Source organism: Tursiops truncatus, chromosome 16 (genome assembly GCF_011762595.2).
Source record: "Tursiops truncatus isolate mTurTru1 chromosome 16, mTurTru1.mat.Y, whole genome shotgun sequence".
Classification (NCBI taxonomy): Eukaryota; Metazoa; Chordata; class Mammalia; order Artiodactyla; family Delphinidae; genus Tursiops; species Tursiops truncatus.
The window spans coordinates 8,066,520-8,083,676 of NC_047049.1; the positions used below are offsets into that span (position 1 = coordinate 8,066,520).

Here is a 17,157-nt window from a genome sequence, read left to right on the forward strand (position 1 = left end):
ACTCCTGTTAAGAACTTTAGACGGTGGGCCTCCTCTTTTTTCAGATTTTATAACTCTATTCTGGATATTTGAGGTTATAGAAAACGTGACACCAATGAACTGGAATAGTATTGCAATTCCCTGGAATTTTGTACAGTGTGAAATCATTCTTAAAACACCCATATTTCCATGATTTACCAAATATTCGTTGTTTTAGGCCTACTGATACCTAGCATTTACTGAGTGTTCAATTCTTTTTGAGCCCATGCTTCTAAGTGCCAGGCCCTGTTGAAAGCACAGGCAGCATCCTGTCACTTGAACAGATGGGGAAACTGAGGCACAGAAGAGCATTTAGGCAAATTGCCTGAATTAATGCAGTATGAAAGTTGCAGAACTGGGATTCACACCCAGATAGGACTTCAGAGCACAAGCTCTTAATCAACACACTGTGCAGTGGGTGATTTTGAGATGCCAAGACCAGGACACAAGCACCGTGAGGGGACTTCAGTCCACCTGCCTGTTCTGAGCTCCAGGAAGGCAGGACGGCCTGTGTCATCTACCTTTGTATTTCTGTTGCTGGGGCCACTACTTGGCATATAGCAAAGACAAGGTGAAGGTTAATTTTAATAAATTAAGCTATTCTAAGCACCCGTCTCATGGGCAGTTTATGAGAAAAGAGGAACCACAACAAAAACGGAGTGTGTATTATGGTTTCTTGAAAGAAGATGAATTGTGATACTGTAGGTCGTTAATGGGTTTCAGGTCTCCTCCACTGGGGGGATAAGTGCCTTAGATGAAGAAAGGGAGCAATTGTGTAATTATAGCCTTCAGGCTGGGATGGTGATCTCCCCGTTGACTGGTAATGTTGGGAGATGAGGGGTTATACTTAAGAGTTGTCATCACTTTAACAAAATGCACTGAAGCACAGGTGGGACCATTAACACACACTTGCAAAATTTAGCTTTTCTTTGATGGCTCTAGAAGGCAGAACCTTGCAGCACCTCTAGGTCCTTGTTGCAGACACCCTGTGTACCATCAGACACGGAGGTGCTGGCTCACTGAGAGCTTGGGTCTCTGGAGAATGTAGACTAACAGTTTTTTAATTCACCTTCATTTGAGATGGTAGTGCTTTTAGAAGACCATGATATGTTAGTATTCTGACATTCTCTCAAAGCTGTTTCAAGATTGTTTCAGGAATGGACTGGGAATGCGTGTGCGGTGTTGGTCCTGATAAAGGCTTATGTTAGCTGGTGCAGTGATGGATGGGCTCCGCTAATGGGACCCTTAGCCAAGCTGTTCCTCTGCTATAGCTGAGCTCTGAGCTTCCCATCAGTGTTGGCCATTACAAGTAAGAATTTGAGCTGCAGAGTACTCAGAGGTAGGGAAGATAGACTGGCTTATCATTCTTATCTGTTGACTGTCACTCAGACTTTTTTTCATCTGATTATGCACTTGTGAAATAACCAGAGGAAAATGGGATTCATGCAGAGAAGATCTTAGTAAATTAGAAAGGTTCACCTGGCTCACTTGTCTTTTTTTTTTTTTTTTTTAGGTCAGGGCATTGTCTCTTCACATGGTAATAATACAGGGAAAATTCCAGAACAGAAACGTCACGTACCTTGTAAATTCAGATCAAGGGAATCTTTGGTAGTAGTAGTAGCTGACACTCAGACACATCAAATGACTTAAATGCTAATAAATAAATTTTCACTAGATAAACTTAACCTTCAACTCCAAGTTCAAATATCATCTCTGACTTGGGGCAAGTCAGACCACCTGTCCGTGGTCTCCCTCAGACCAAGTTAGCTGTGCTAGGCTTGAGTGTTCCCATAGCAGTTTGCTCCTATTCCTGAAATAACACATTCCCTATTATGTTCTAATTCATCTATTTTCATGTCTTTCTTCCTGCCTGGATCCTGAGATTCTAGGAGGGGATGATTCACCTTTGTACCCCCAGCACCTGGCATGTGTAGGCTGGTATGTAGGAGACGGTCTGTGTCTGTTGGACGAATGAGTAATAGAACTCATTAAATTTCATCTTTTACACTGGGCAACAGGAGGACTTATCATATTGAAATATTTCCAGCTTGTTAATAATAAGCAACTCCTTTTTATGATTTAGAATAAGGAGTTCAGGGCACAATGACTATTTTTTTTTTTCCAATTCCTCATTCTCTTCTATTCCTCCCAACCCCCTTCCTCAAAATCTCATAAAAAATTTTGTCTTAATTTTCTTCTATTCTGGGTCTTTTTGAAGAACACCCCTCTCTTTTTTTTTTCTTTTTTAATTGACGTATAGTTGATTTACAGTGTTGTGTTAGTTTCAGGTGTAGAGCAAAGCTATTCAGATACACACACACACACACACACACACACACGTATACATGTATACATGTATATTCTTCTTCAGATTCTTTTCCCTTGTAGATTATTACAAGATATTGAGCATAGTCTCCTGTGCTATACAGTAGGTACTTGTTAGTTATCTATTTTATATGTAGTAGTGAAGAGCACCCCTCTCTTTCTTTTCAGGCAGGTATTAATGAAAATGATTTTTACGACGGGGCGTGGTGCGCGGGAAGGAACGACCTCCATCAGTGGATTGAAGTGGATGCCAGACGTCTGACCAAGTTCACGGGTGTCATCACTCAAGGGAGGAACTCGCTCTGGCTGTAAGTGTGGCTGGACCCGTGCTTCCTAGACTCTGTGCCTTGAGTCTAAAGTTCTAGAGTTTAGACAGGGTCAGGGAAGTGGCAGAGAGGTATCTGGGGATAGGCAATAGAAAGGAAGAAAGTTGCAGTGAGGACAGGAGGCTGGCCTTGCTGTAGACATGCTGGGAAGGTGCATCTGTTGGATCAACACCTTCCCTGATACCGGAGCAGAGAGAAGGATCCATGGGTTAGGCTGAGGAGACAGAGGTGTTGTCAAACTCAGGCAGGGTAGGCAGGTAGCTGCCGTCTTGGATCTGGGGCGAGCTACTGGTGCCCTGACTGGTGGGCTGAACACAGCGTAATGTAGGAACTCTGCACAAGCAGTGAGTGACATGTAATGGTCTCCAGCCACTGTCCTGGGGTAGAAGGGATGAATCTTCCAGATTCTGGGAAGAAAGATGAACTCTAAGCAGGTTCCCAAATAAAGAACCACTGGAGGAGTAGTAGAATTGAAGGAGGAGTCCGTCTGGGGCCCGACAATGAGATGGAAGAGCCCATTGTTCAGAATTGAGCTTGGGATCAGGGCTGGGTCAGTAATAATAGTAGTCCCAAGAGAGGTGGGCTGTAGCTCCTTAAAACTCATCTCATGGTACGTGTATACAATGGAATATTATTCAGCCTTAAAAAGAAAGGAAATTCTGACACACACTACGACATGCATGAACTTTGAGGACTATATGCTCAGTGCAATAAGCCACACGAAAGGACAAACACTGTATGATTCCACTTCCATGAGGTTCCTAGAACAGTTAAAGTCATAGAGACAGAAAGGAGGATGAACGGTAGCTGCCGGGGTCTGGCGGAGGGGGATAGGGTGTTATCGTTTAATGGGCCTGGAGTCGAGTTGGGGACGATGAAAATTTCTGGAGATGGCTGGTGGTGATGGTTGTACAACAGTGTGAATGTACTTGATGCCTCAGAATTGCACACTTCCAAATGGTTAATTTTATGTTATGTGTATTTTACTACAATAAACAAAAAATATATATGTAAACAAAACAAAACCTTTCCACTTCAGCCCAGGGATGGTGGTGGAGACAGAGGCAGGACTATATCTGTGGGGTTGTCCTGTGGCTTAAGCTGTGTAGACGGCAAACATGCAGAGACTGGGCGTTAGGCAAGAATTAGGAGGGGCTGCAGGACCTTGGGTGCTTTCTTAATTTAAACAAGAAATTTTCAATTCCTCTAACATCTGTCTACACTGAGAAGCCAAGAGCACAAATGCCTTATATTTAGACATTAGGGAACGGACTGTGGACCTAGTTAGCAAAGAGCCCTCCTGTCCTGCCACCCCTCCCCCTGCCCTGACTATACTGCACACTCAAATCCCATGTCTGGGTCCCTTTCAGTTTTTACTGATTACCAGTTGGCAACCATGTAAAGTCTGTCTTTGTTGATTAGATTCATTTTAATGCCTGGAAAGATCAACGTTAATAAGTAAACCAGGGCTTCCCTGGTGGCACAGTGGTTGAGAGTCCGCCTGCCGATGCAGGGGACACGGGTTCGTGCCCCGGTCCGGGAAGATCCCACATGCCGCGGAGCGGCTGGGCCCGTGAGCCATGGCCGCTGAGCCTGCGCGTCCGGAGCCTGTGCTCCGCAACGGGAGAGGCCACAGCAGTGAGAGGCCCGCGTACCGCAAAAAAACCCAAAAAAATAACAAACAAATAAATAAGTAAAACCGGGATAAGAGGAGGGAACGTGGCATCAGTGCTCACATTTAACTGCCCATCATTGTCGCCGTAATGGGGACTTTCTTACAAAATGACAGTTGTCAGGCTGACTCATCATGTTTTCCTCTGAACCTTTTTTTTATCGTAAAGACAATACTGTAACCTCCAACAACATTTAAAAACATTACCCGTGATTCCACTGTCCTTGAGCAAACATAATTTTTCTACAGATTTGTAATCATATTACATATGCAATTGTTATTTTTAATTTAAAAACATATCCATAACATTTTCATGCTGTTACTCAGAGTTCATAATGATCGTTTTTAACAGCCTGTAATTTACTCAGCCATGCCTCTATCACCGTCTCAATTTTCTGCTATCACATACTTTACAGGAAAGCGTTTATATACTTTTTTCTTCCTTTGAATTACTTCCTTCAAATGAATTTCCAGAGCGGGGATAATTTGTACATTTTGACAACATTTGGTTATGTATTTGTGCTACTCACATTTTATTCACTTTACTTTTCAGTAGCACTTATGTGTGTGTTCACATATAGCTGATTTTTGCTCTGTGGTGTGTCTTGCTGTAATCAGCGGCTTATTACCATAACAATTGTTTTCACTGTGTAGATTCTGAAAGGCAAGAATTTTAGAAGAAACAAAGTTGAATTGCTCAAGAAGAATAGAAACTTGGAAAGAAAGACTGATCTGAGGTCATCAGTAAGGATGAGAGCAGGGATTTTACCTTAATGCTTGTATATTAACCTGTCTACTCAGTATCATTAGAGAAGCAGTAGTTGGGTTATTACTGGATTAGAAAGAAAGAGCAGGGTAGGAGTACTGTTTACATTCTGTTTCAGCTGGAAACACAAGAGGGTTTGGGGTGAATAAGAAATTGCAGTAGAACAATATCTTTCTTTGACTAAGCCCGGGACAGGAACATCTAAGAGGGAGGCAAGGGATAGAATTGCTTTTAAGAGTCAGTTTTTTTAATGTATAAATGTATTTCAGGTCAGGGACAATGAAATGAAATCTGATGAGTTTCAGTTGATCTTACCTCCTGGAATCGGACTCTGTACTAAGGAGTGAGGAGGAAACAGTCTCCGGTACATTTTGGTGTCTGAGCCCCTTGCCCCAGAGGCGCTGGAGGTACTGTGACCAGAAAGCTTGCCAACCACAGAAATCACCAAATATCAATAGTAAGGAAGACAGTAGCTGTCCTTCTTTCCCTCTCCAGGGCCTCTATCCTCGTGCTGTTCCCAGTACAGCCATCTACGGTACCACTTTTAATATTCCTATTCATTGGTTTCCATATTTCTCCCCGCTAGTCTGTGAGAACTTGATAGAGGCAATGCCTTGATAGTCTGTGTCTCTGGGACCTGGCCCAGTACCAGACATCTAATAGATGCTCAATCAGTGATTCTTTAATGAATGAATATTGTACGGAAGTAGCAGATTGGCAAAGAGTCATTCACACCAAATGGTAATGAGCTAATTAATTGTGAGTGTAAATGACTGAAAGCAGGCTTAAACTGTAAGGGGGAGGGGGAGGGGACGTGGAAAGAGTAGACTGAGAAGCGATAAGGATGTTTAGAGGTGGAGGCACATAAAACAATGTGGCTTTGGAATAATGTCATGGCTGACTCTTGCTGGTTATGAGATTTCTCTTCTTTGAACCTCAGTATGCTCTTCTGTAAAATGGATTAACTACTGTCTAACTCATAAAGATGTGGTGAAAGTTAAATGGAATTATGTTACGATGTTTTAAAATTACCCAGCACGTAATAAGAGCTCAATAAATGGGACTTGCTTCCCTCTGCACCTAGAGCGAACAGTGGGTTTCAAGCTTTATTTTTAGCCACAGACCTTCCTTCATATAGAGTCTTTCCTGGAAACATTTAGAAAATACAGACAGATGAGGCTGCTTCGTATGAATATGGTGGTGGGGAGAGCATTGCCTGCCTGGCCTCCCCTTGACCCCTCACAGGACCACCCCTGGAGGATGCATTATGAAAGTATCACTGTGTAACAAGCAAACTAAACAGCTTGAGGGTGCCTCTCTGCAAGTTACAATCCTGCCAGCACTCCAAGCGCCGATTGCTTCTTCTTGAATCCTGCAGGGTAACAGGCAGATGTAGAATTCGACCGAAGACAAAAGACAAGCGATGGCAGAGTTGGAATTAGAGTTTCATTTTTTCTAGTTAAATGGGCAGACATACCATAATCTCAGAGTGCTGCACTTTGTTTGGTGATGTTTTAGAAATGGAGGGGAAATGGGGGGATGGCTCTTGGGGGTTGGCCAAATGGATGTTGCTGTTTCTAAGTAGCATCTATCTGGTTGTTAGAAGACAGGAGCACTTCGGAGTTACAATATATATTTCAGAACACTATGAAAATATTTCATTTATAAAACTTCTGTGGTTGGTATTTTAAAATGAACAGCCATCATCTTATTTGTTCCCATCTGTTTATTGAGCACTCTGAGTAAGCACTCTGTATAAGAACTGGCCTGCCTGCAGGGAGCGCTCAGTCTGGAAGAGTCCAGTATGTTGACAGGTCAGCTAGAATCGGCACCGTACACGTCGTGGGATGGGGGTAGGAGGTCTGTTATCAGACCTGTGAAAGGTGATACGGCAGGTCGCGATGCTTAGCCATGGTCCGGGATGAGTTCCTAACCAAGTTGATGAAAAACTTTATGATTCTCATTGTAATAATTTTCAAATAATTCATACTATTTGAAAGTAATAAAATATAATTATTTTCATGATATTGAACAATTTATATTTTTCACCAATATAAACAATCCTTCCCCACTACATTGCAATTTAGAGAAATGTTAATATACTAGTAAAAGCCAATCTTTTGTTTTCCTGATTTCAGGAAGTATATTAGATCTATGAGTGTTGCAGTTATAACCAATGTGATGATTGAAAAGTTAATTATTCTGTCTGAGGTGGATAGATGCTTCTAATAACTTGGGCAAAATACAGGCAATTTAAAATAACCAAATGTTTTAAACTTTATTTAGTAAACAAGACAGTTCTCATCCTCTCTTGAGAGTCTGTACATGTGTCCTTAGGGAGAAACAGCAGTTTGATGGGTTTGCAAGGTGCGGGCTGGGGAAGGTTTGCCTGGCGGGCTGTAGTTTTTAGAAGCAGTTTGGCTAATTAGAGCAAGATGAATGGCGTGTGCTGTGAGCCAGCCTCATGGCTGAGGACACAAAGATGGTGGAAAGGACAGTCCCAGCCTGAAAAAGCTTGCCTTCTGTTTGTCGGTGCAGAGTCTTAGCCGAGATTCTTCATGTGGGCTTCCCCTTTGAGAATTCTGATGGTGAAGCAAAGGAGGAGGTGGGGTACCCAAAGCAGACGAAGACAAGGTCGAGGAAAGGCCTGTGTGCTGCTCTGTTTCCTGGAGACAGCTGTATTCACAGGAGGGGCAGGGGCCAATGCGGCAGGTCCCTAAGGGGCATGGGTGGTGCTGACACGGGTGCGGGGGTTCACCTGGAAGGAGGAGGGTCTCCTATCCCGAGATAGAAGAGTCAGGGCACAAGTGCTGAGATGGATTCAGAGCCTTCACACCAGAGGGTTTTCTATTCTTGGTGGCGTAGGAGGCAGGTCCTCTGCAGACGGTGAGTGAGGCAGGTTTAGGGGTTGGAAACTTAAGAAGGCCAGGGAGATTCCCTGTCCCTTTGTAGAAAGGACTGGGCTGGGCCCCCGAGCTCATGGAATAAAATCCTAAAGGTCCCACTTGCCACCGTTGGCACTTTCTCCCCTGTGGGGGGCGGTGGAGAGTTGGTGGCGGTGCAGCTGGAGGAGGTCCAGGGACAAGGGCATTGCGGGACCTGGTAGGACACGGCGTGTTAAGGGTGAAGGGTTGTGAGGTTGAGATCCAGGGCTGGTCAGGAAGGAGTCAAAGCTAGAGAGCTGATTCCCTAGAAGCTAAGGTCAAGTTCACAGAGCCCGAGGAAGAGGAAGCTTCAGAAAAGGTAGAAACTTGCAAGGGGAGGACACTGGCCACCTGGGGGCTGCACGGGGGCCGTCCAGGTGATGACTGGATGTCAGGGCCGGAGAGGAGCAGGTGTCTGGGCATCTTGGGGTTGCAGGCTTCGCTGCTCAGTGCTGTCCCTGTAGGGAGAACCTCCAAGACGCGCTGGACCCTAGCTCAGGAGGGGGGATCGGGAGACAGCTGAAGAGATGGTGGGGTCTGTGTGAGAAGGAAAATGAAGAGGCAGAGGCAAATCAGAAGCGCTGAGGATGTTGGTCCAGAGACAGGGATGGAGGTGGAACCTCCCCAATACCTTCCTGGCCTGGGGCTCTGCCCAGTGGCTGGACCTCTGGTTTCCACAGTGAGAAGTATCCACCCGGTCCATCCCTTTCTCGTCAACTCCATCTGGTTTTCCACTCCCTGGAGACTGAACCTTGGCAGTCTGGGCCCCAACCCCGCAGCAGCGTGCCAGGGCGCAGAGGAAAGGGGCGCCGGGCTGGGCCAGGAGTGTGGAGGACAGCCGGCAGCCCCTGGGAGCAGGGCTCAAAGGGAGGCTGCTGGTGCTTCATAAATCACCTACCCATCTTCTCAGGAGAGAGTGTGCGTGTGTTTTCAGCACGTGTCCTGCTGCGTCCCCCCCCCCCCCCCCCACTTACTGGCAAAATGAAATGTTTGGCACCTGTGGAGGGCGGGGGAGACAGAAGTTTCCAAACTCCTTTCTGATCTCTTTGAAAACTGTCAGTTTTTGAACTGCTGAGTTTGGCTAAAATGGAGGGGTTTCAATGAAAATATCTCCAAGTTCAAGTAGAAGGCCAGGCACACAGTCATTTCTTCACTTTGTGTTATGTGTCCACAATGCAGGCATAGTTACTTGAAATTGAATAAAGCTCTCCCTCGTGGCAGTATGGCTCATACTTGGTTTTTTGGGCGCCAGTGACTAAGGAATAAGTTCTCAGAAGGTAAAATCTCTGGAAAGGAAGCAACGCTAGAACTCCTTCGTGGAGATAAAGCTTCCACCCGCCTTTATTCCAGGGTCCTTGTCCCCTGGCTCTGACTCCCCAGGACACCCTCCGGAAGGTTGTTGGGTGCACTCACCCTTCTCTTCTGTTCCCTCTCCAGCTTGGCTCACATAATGCTCCCACGCCTGCACCCACAGGGCCTGTGTGGACTGGCTGCCACTGCCTGTTTGACCTGCTTCCCTTTGCTCGTTCAGTCCTAGCCCAGGAGCCTTCTCTTTGTTCTGCAGATAAGCAAGGATGTTCCTGCCTCAGGGCCTTTGCATCTGCCATTTCCTCTGCCTGAAGGCGCAACCCTCCCTGCATTCAGAGGCGTTCTCTGACCAGCCTTCTGAAGCCCACTCTCTGTAGCTCTGTGTCCTCACCTGGCCCCGTTTGATTCCCTGGTTATTTGCTTGTACTTGCACTGGTGTCGCCCCCAGGGAGCAGACGGGGCCTGGCTCTGGTTTGCCACTGAATCCTCAGTGTTAGATCAGTGCACTGCACGGGGAAGGTCTCCATGATTGCCATCCCCAGCCCCTACTCCATCATTCAGAACCGCTCAGATCATGTCCTGATACTGTCCTCTCCTGAGGCTGGACGGCGCCCACCCCCATCCCAACGTCTGCCCACCATAGGGGGCTCTTTAGTGCATAACCATTGGGAGAAAAGAAGCCACATCCCGTGGGGATGCAGCTCTCGTATTCCTTTGGTGTCCCTCCTGTTCAGATGTCCAGGTCCTCACCTGGTATAGCCGAGCGGATCAGAGTTCAGATTCCAGAGTGAGGCTGGGATTCCAGACTCCCTGGTTGCATGGCCTTGGGTGTGTTTCTGAGCTTTTCTGTGCCTCTGTTACTTCATCTGTAAGATGGAGATGATAATAGTGCCTGGATTGCTGTGGGGATTAAATGAGTTAATACACATCAGGCAGTTAAGAGAGTCCTTGGCACGTGGTGAGTACCCTGCAAGTGTCTGTCATTCCTGCTGTTTTCTTAAGATCCTTCCCTTCTTTGGTGGAGGGCACTGCTCACGTGTTAACTCCCCCCTCCCCCATCCCTGTCTCCTCTCTCCAGCCAACGCCCTTGGAGCGCTCAGACCACGGTCTCTCCCCAACAGCCCTAGCTCCCTCTGCGTGGTCTTAGAGATGTTAAGAGATGTTAACTGGAGGCCTGCGTAGGTGGGTGGTCCGGGTGTTCTCCTCACTCTTCCAAGCCTGGGTTTCCTGATTTGGGAGAAGAGCTTGTGTTGAGCGTTCAGTGAGACGCAGATGGAAAACGCTGACACCTTCTGGACCCAGAAGATGCTCAATGAACTGTGGCTGCAGTTACTTACGAAGTGGCTTCACCTCACCCCTCCCGTCTCCGAGCCCCCAAGCCCTCAGCCATCCAGAGTTGAACCTCCAGAGCCCCCAGTCGCCCGCCAGGAAAGACTTCAGAACTGAATCAGTCACCTTGCGGCGGCGAAGTAGAGCCTGACATTTTGTGCAAATCTTCCTGTGACACATCTGTATTTTGTTGGATACTTCTGGTCAGCAGGAAATTCCTTTAAATAAAATGCCTAGACTCGAGCTGCTGAGGTTCTGTGTTACCTCATGGGGTGTCTCAGTGACTCTGCCTGGAAGGTCCCTTTGTTGTCCCCATTGTGTGGATGAGGAAACTGAGGCTTGGAGAGCCTGTGAAAATGCTTGTCCTTTCTGCTCCCTGTTCTCCCACTACCACTCTCGGTTTTCACCAGGCCTCAAGCCCCGTGAGTGGGCTCGTTTGTACTTCATCTGAGCACTTTCTCAGGGACATTGCATGGCTGCCCCTGGGCTGACCTACCTGTCAGACACAGCAGGCACGATGCCTGGGGCCTTATAACCTTTAGGGGCCCAGGAAAGTGTTGAACTTCTTTTATAATCTGGAGAAAGTAAATGAACTTTTAGGTCGAGGAAAATATATAACGTTAATATATTCATCTTTATACCAATGCAGTCATAAAATATGATTAAAAACAATTTTTTTTTAATGGAAGAAGGGGCCTCTTCTTCCTCCATGTTGAGGTCCTAGTCCCAAGGACCCGTGAATATGTTAGGTTTTGTAGCAAAGGGGACTCAAGATTGCAGATGGAATTAAAGTTGCTAATGAGCTGATCTTCAAACAGAAAGATGACCCTGGATTATCCAGGTGGGCCCGATGTATTCACAAGGGTCCTTAAAAGTGGAGGAGGGAGGAGAAGAGAGAACCAGAGAGCTGGCAGTGTGAGAAGAACCCTGCTGTTGCTGGCTTTGAAGATGGAGAAAGGGGCCATGAGCCGGGAATCTGGGCGCCTCAGGAAGCTGGGAAAGGCAGGGAAACAGATTCTCCCCTAGGGTTTCCAGAAGAAACACAGCCCTGCTGACACCTTGATTTCAGGACTTCTGACCTCCAGAATCATAAGCTAATAAATCTGTGCTGTTTAAACCACTCAGTTTGCAGTAATTTTACAGCAGCTACAGAAAGCTAATAGAGGCAAAAGTACCCACAGCCCACAAAAGCCCTCACATGCCTTGGCTGCCCCCCTCCCCTCTCTGGTGCAAGCCCCCGGTGGAGACACCCAGCTTTGGACCGTCATGCTCCACGCACAATATAACTGAACAGAAGCAGGGCCAGTTCTCTCCTCTGCATTCCTTAGGATTCCCGTGAGCCATTTCTTTGGTTCCTTTCTTCCTGCTCTTTCAAGGGTCTCTTTTAGATTTGGAGGACGTTAAATACTTTTTTTTTTTTCTTTTAGTTCTCTGCAGTGGGGCTTCTTAACTAGAAACTGCCTCCCCCTTCACCCAGATTTATTGGACTTGGCCCCCAAAGTGGCATTTCCCCCCTCCTTCCCTGGTAGACAATTTGTACTGGAGGTAATGGAAAATAGACAATATTTCTAAGTTTATAACATTACCTCCTATGGTCTGAATTCTCAGATAGCCATGGTAACTAGTCCAAAGTGAAAAATCCAATAAATTGGTGGGTTGGTTTTTCAGTGTCTAAGATTTGTCTGCACTGAGAATGTGGCAGAACCATTTAACTGTGTGATTGTGGTTCCGGCAGACAGAGGTGGGAGAGAGGGAGAGAACCAGAGTCAGTATCACTTAACGTTCTTGAGTGTCAGGCATGGCCATGCTTATTGTAGGGCAAAGATAAACCTTTTTTCCCCAAAATGTTTCTAGAAGCCACAAAAGTTAGACTCTGCGGAGTAGTGGTCTTGCCCAGAGTTATCACTCAGCCACAGCCAGGATCTGAGGCTGCTGGGCTCTGTCAAGGAGGTGAGGGACAGGAAGAAAAAGCTGCCAGCTTCCAACAGAAAATTGGCATAAAAACTAGGAGAGATTGTTGGACTCCTGTTTCGCTGACTGAAAAGGGATTTAATAGTGCTTTCCCAACTTGCATGAGAAAGTGGACGACACCCAATGCTATTCAACAGAGGTTGTGGTTATTAGCGACCTTTTAGCTGATGAATGATCGTTTGCTGCATCAGATGATATGTGCTGAGGCTGATGGTGGTTGTTTTTGAGGATTTGAGGAGATTCTATCTCTTGCGAGGTGGAGGGCGAGAAGAATCTGACTAGCAAGACTCATTGCCATGAAACTCCAGTGTGATAGAGCCCCAGTGGGCACTGTCAGATCTTACCGTACATCCAGTCGAAATTAGTTCTTTGACTGTGGTTTGAGCTACTCATGCTTTTCCCAATTATTCTCTTTCTTATCACTTTACTTAGAGGACCTTTTGATGTACAAAAATTTTGAATTTTTATATGGTTACCCTAATCAGTCTCCTAAGGTTTATATCATGCTTAGAAGACCTTGTCCCTTCTGAAGGTGTAAGTAATTTTCCCCATATTTTCTTCTAGTATTTTTATGATTTCAAATTTTACATTGACATTTTAAACCATATGGAATGTATTTTGATGTAGGGTATATGTAATAGATCAGACTCTTTTTACCCTCAAATGGCCATTAGGATGTCCCAACGTTATTTATTTTCCATATTATCTCCAACTGCTGTGGTCTGAATGTTTGTGTCCTCCCAAAATTTACATGTTAAATTCTAATGCCTGATGTGATGGTATTTATAGGTGGAGCATTTGGGAGATGACTAGGTCATGAGGGTGGAACCCTCATGGTTGGGATTAGTGCTCTTATGAGAGACCCCACAATGCTCCCTAGCCCCTCCCACCATGTGAGGACACAACAGAAAGTCTGTGACCCAGAAGAGGGCCCTCATCCGACCATGCTGGCACCCTGATCTTGGACTTGCAACTTCCAGAACTGTGAGAAATAAATTTCTGTTGTTTATTACTACCTAGTTTGTGGTGTTTTGTTACAGCAGAGCCTAATTTAGGGACTAAGACACCAACTAAAGTGCCCGTAACAAGATACTCTAAATTTCTGTCTTCTATGGAGTTTACTTCCGGACTTTTCATTCCGTCTCACTGCTGTCTTTCTATGCCAGTACCAAACTGCTGTATAGTTATTACAGCATGTACTGTACTGTTTTACTATTTCTTAGATCTAGTTCTTCCTCCTTATTATTAATCTTTTCAGAATATTCTTGGCTATTCTTGCCATATTCTTTTTTCATATGAATTTTTCAAGAAGTCCAAATTAGCCCCCAAAAGAATTTCGGGTGATATGTTAGAGGGGAATGCCTTATTAAATTGCAGGAGGACTGGCGTCCCTAAGATCAGAGTGTCTTCCTCTATATAAGAACGTGGCGTTGGCTTTTCCATGTGTTCAGCTATCCCTTTTAACTTTTTGTACTGTTTTTTGTTTTTAAAACAATGGGGTTTTTTTTCCTCAGTAATTTTCTGTGTTAATTGCATGCTTAGTTTTGTAAGAAAGGGTTTTCCAGAGTGGCTGTGTTATTTTACATTCCCACAAGCAATGCATGTGATCCAGTTGCTCTGCATCCTTTCTAGTATTTGGTCTTGTCATTATTTTTTATTTTAGCTGTTCTAATAGGTGTGTAGTGATGTCTCATCGTGGTCTTTATTCGTATTTGTCTAATAGCTGATGATGCTGAACATCTTTTCATGTACCTATTTGCCACCTGTATGTCTTCTTTTTTTTTATTTTTATTTTTTATAAATTTATTTATTTATGGCTGCCTTGGGTCTTCGTTGCTGCACGCGGGCTTCCTCTAGTTGCGGTGAGTGGGGGCTACTCTTCGTTGCACTGCGTGGGCTTCTCATTGCAATGGCTTCTCTTGCTGCGGAGCATGGGCTCTAGGCACGTGGGCTTCAGTAGTTGTGGCACACGGGCTCAGTAGTTGCAGCACGCGGGGATCCAGAGCGCAGGCTCAGTAGTTGTGGCGCACGGGCTTAGTTGCTCCGCGGCATGTGGGATCTTCCCAGACCAGGGCTTGAACCCATGTCCCCGCATTGGCAGGCGGATTTTTAACCACTGCGCCACCAGGGAAGTCCCCTGTATGTCTTCTTTAGTGAAATGTCTCTTTGTGTCTTTTGTCTATGTTCTAATTGCCTTGTTTGTGTTTTTACTTTTGAGTGTTGAGAGTTCTTTATCAGTTCTAGATATGCCTTTTGTCAGATATGTGGTTTGCAAATATTTTCTCCCAGTCTATAGCTCATCTGTTATCCTCTTAATATTGGCTTTCACACTGGCTTCTCAGAGAAGAAGTTTGTGGTTTCAATCACGTCCCGTTTATTGATTTTTTTCCTTCATGGATTGTGCTTTTGGTGTCATTTCTAAGAACACTTTACTAAGCTCTAGATGCCAAAGATTTTCTCCGTTATTAACTTCTAAAGTTTTATAGTTTTATGTTTTAGATCTATGATCCATTTTGAGTTAATTTTTATATAAAGTGTTAGGTTTAGTGAGGTTGAATGATATATCTTGTAACTGCCTATAGATCTATAGTAATTGTTTTGGTACCATTTGTTGAAAAGACTGTCCTTCCACCATGGAACTGGTTTTGCACCTTTGCTAAATACAGGTTGATCAAATTTGCATGGATTTACTTCTGGGTTCTCCGTTCTCTTCCACAGATATATGTGTCTGTCCCCCTGCCAATCCCATACAGTCTTGATTACTATAGCTATACACTGTCTTGAAACTGGGTAAATGGATTTCTCCCATATTGTTCTTTTTCAAAATTGTCTTAACTATTCTAGTTCCTTTGCCTTTCTGTATTAATTTTAGAATCACCTTGTTTATATCTGTGACAGAGTCTTACTGAGATTTAATAAGAATCGTATTAAACTGTGTATCAACTTGGCGAGAATTGACAACTTTACCGTGTCAAGTCTTCCAATCCACAAACACGTTTTCCCATTTAGTTAGATCTTCTTCAGTCTCTTTTATCAGTGTTTTATAATTTTTAGCATACAGGTTTTGTTAGATTTATACTTAAGAATTTCATCTCTTTTGAGCAATTATGGATGGTATTGTTCGCTAACATTTTGTTTAGGATTTTTGCAGCAATATTCAGATGTGACATTAGGCTAAAGTTTCCTTTCTGTGAGCAATCTTTGTTGCTTTTTGGTATAAAATTTTCTATGCTTTGAATACATACAGGCATGTGGTTTCAGGGGAGCTCTTTTTTTTAAAAATTAATTTTTATTGGAGTACAGTTGCTTTACAATGTAGTGTTAGTTTCTTCTGTACAGCAAAGTGAATCAGTTGTATGTATACATATATCCTCTCTTTTTTAGATTTCCTTCCCATTTAGGTCACTACGGAGCACTGAGTAGAGTTCCCTGTGCTATACAGTAGGTTCTTATTAGTTATCTATTTTATATATAGTTGTGTATATATGGCCAACAAACACATGGTAGGGAGCTCTTTGATGACTGGCCTGCTTTCTGCTGTGGTACTCAGGCTGTTTAGATTTTCTGTCTCTTCCATCGGTTTTGATAAATTCTATTGTCCTAGAAAATTTGTGTTTTCAAAAATATTTGTATTTGATTCAACAAAATTGTCTTACAGATTCTGTTAATTTCTTCTGATTGGTGATTATTTTCTCCTTATTATTTTTAAGTATTTGTGAATTTCCTCTTTCTCTTCATTATGTTACCCAGTGGTTTGTCTATCATTTCTTTCCCTCTTTTTTTAAAGAGCAAGCATTCCTTGGCATTCTTTATTAGTTCCGCTATGTTTCTGTTTTTGAGTTCATTAATTTCTTTTTTTCAGATTGATTCTTTCCTTTATGTATCTATACACATTGAATATCTGTGTAGAACACATGGTGTGAGACGCCTCCATGAAGTCTAGCCAGTGGATTCTCCACATTATGAAATCCCTTCTCACTTGTGGTTAAGGCGCAGCATAGGTCCGGAAATTGAAGTTTTTCCATCGTCATCCTCTACCCAGAAGCTTCTAGTCCTCCTGGGGTAGCTGGTAGGTGTCCAACCATCTCAGCAGAAATTTCCAAACCGTGTTCCGTAGTTTTGATTTGGGAGCAAAGTAGGCTTTCAAACAGGCAAAGACATGATTCCTCTGGGTGCGAGTTCTTCTGCATTGGCCCCTCCCCTTCCACTAGGTCAGGCGAATGGCAGTCAGTTGACCACCTGAGTCTTTGCTGCCTCATGTCATGCGCTGGAAGATGTCACCTTTCCTTCCGAAACAGTCACGATGAAAATATCTGCCGCGCGTTGAGCTGCTTCAGTAGTAAGTGCGTCACACGTGTTAACTTTGTTCCTTGCAGCATCTTGGCAGTTAGTATCTAACCACTTACTCTTGCAAAGAACTGCAAAGGCCAGAGGTGGCACGGTTAGTACGTGGCCCAGTGAGTCTTCGAGCCCAGTTCTCCCTTGCATTTCCAAGATGCCATCCTACACCAGGAATTG

General features: G+C 44.5%; 1 protein-coding gene across 5 annotated transcripts in view; it reads left to right on the forward strand.

The window, feature by feature from the left end:
- The window catches only part of CPXM2 (carboxypeptidase X, M14 family member 2), a 146,726-nt gene that overhangs the window by 49,117 nt on the left and 80,452 nt on the right, over positions 1-17,157 (forward strand). For all 5 annotated transcript variants that reach the window (XM_019940194.3, XM_019940193.3, XM_019940195.3 and 2 more), the window contains exon 4: positions 2,512-2,651. In XM_019940194.3, the coding sequence (XP_019795753.1) occupies positions 2,512-2,651 (140 nt within the window). The remainder of the gene's footprint in view (positions 1-2,511; positions 2,652-17,157) is intronic.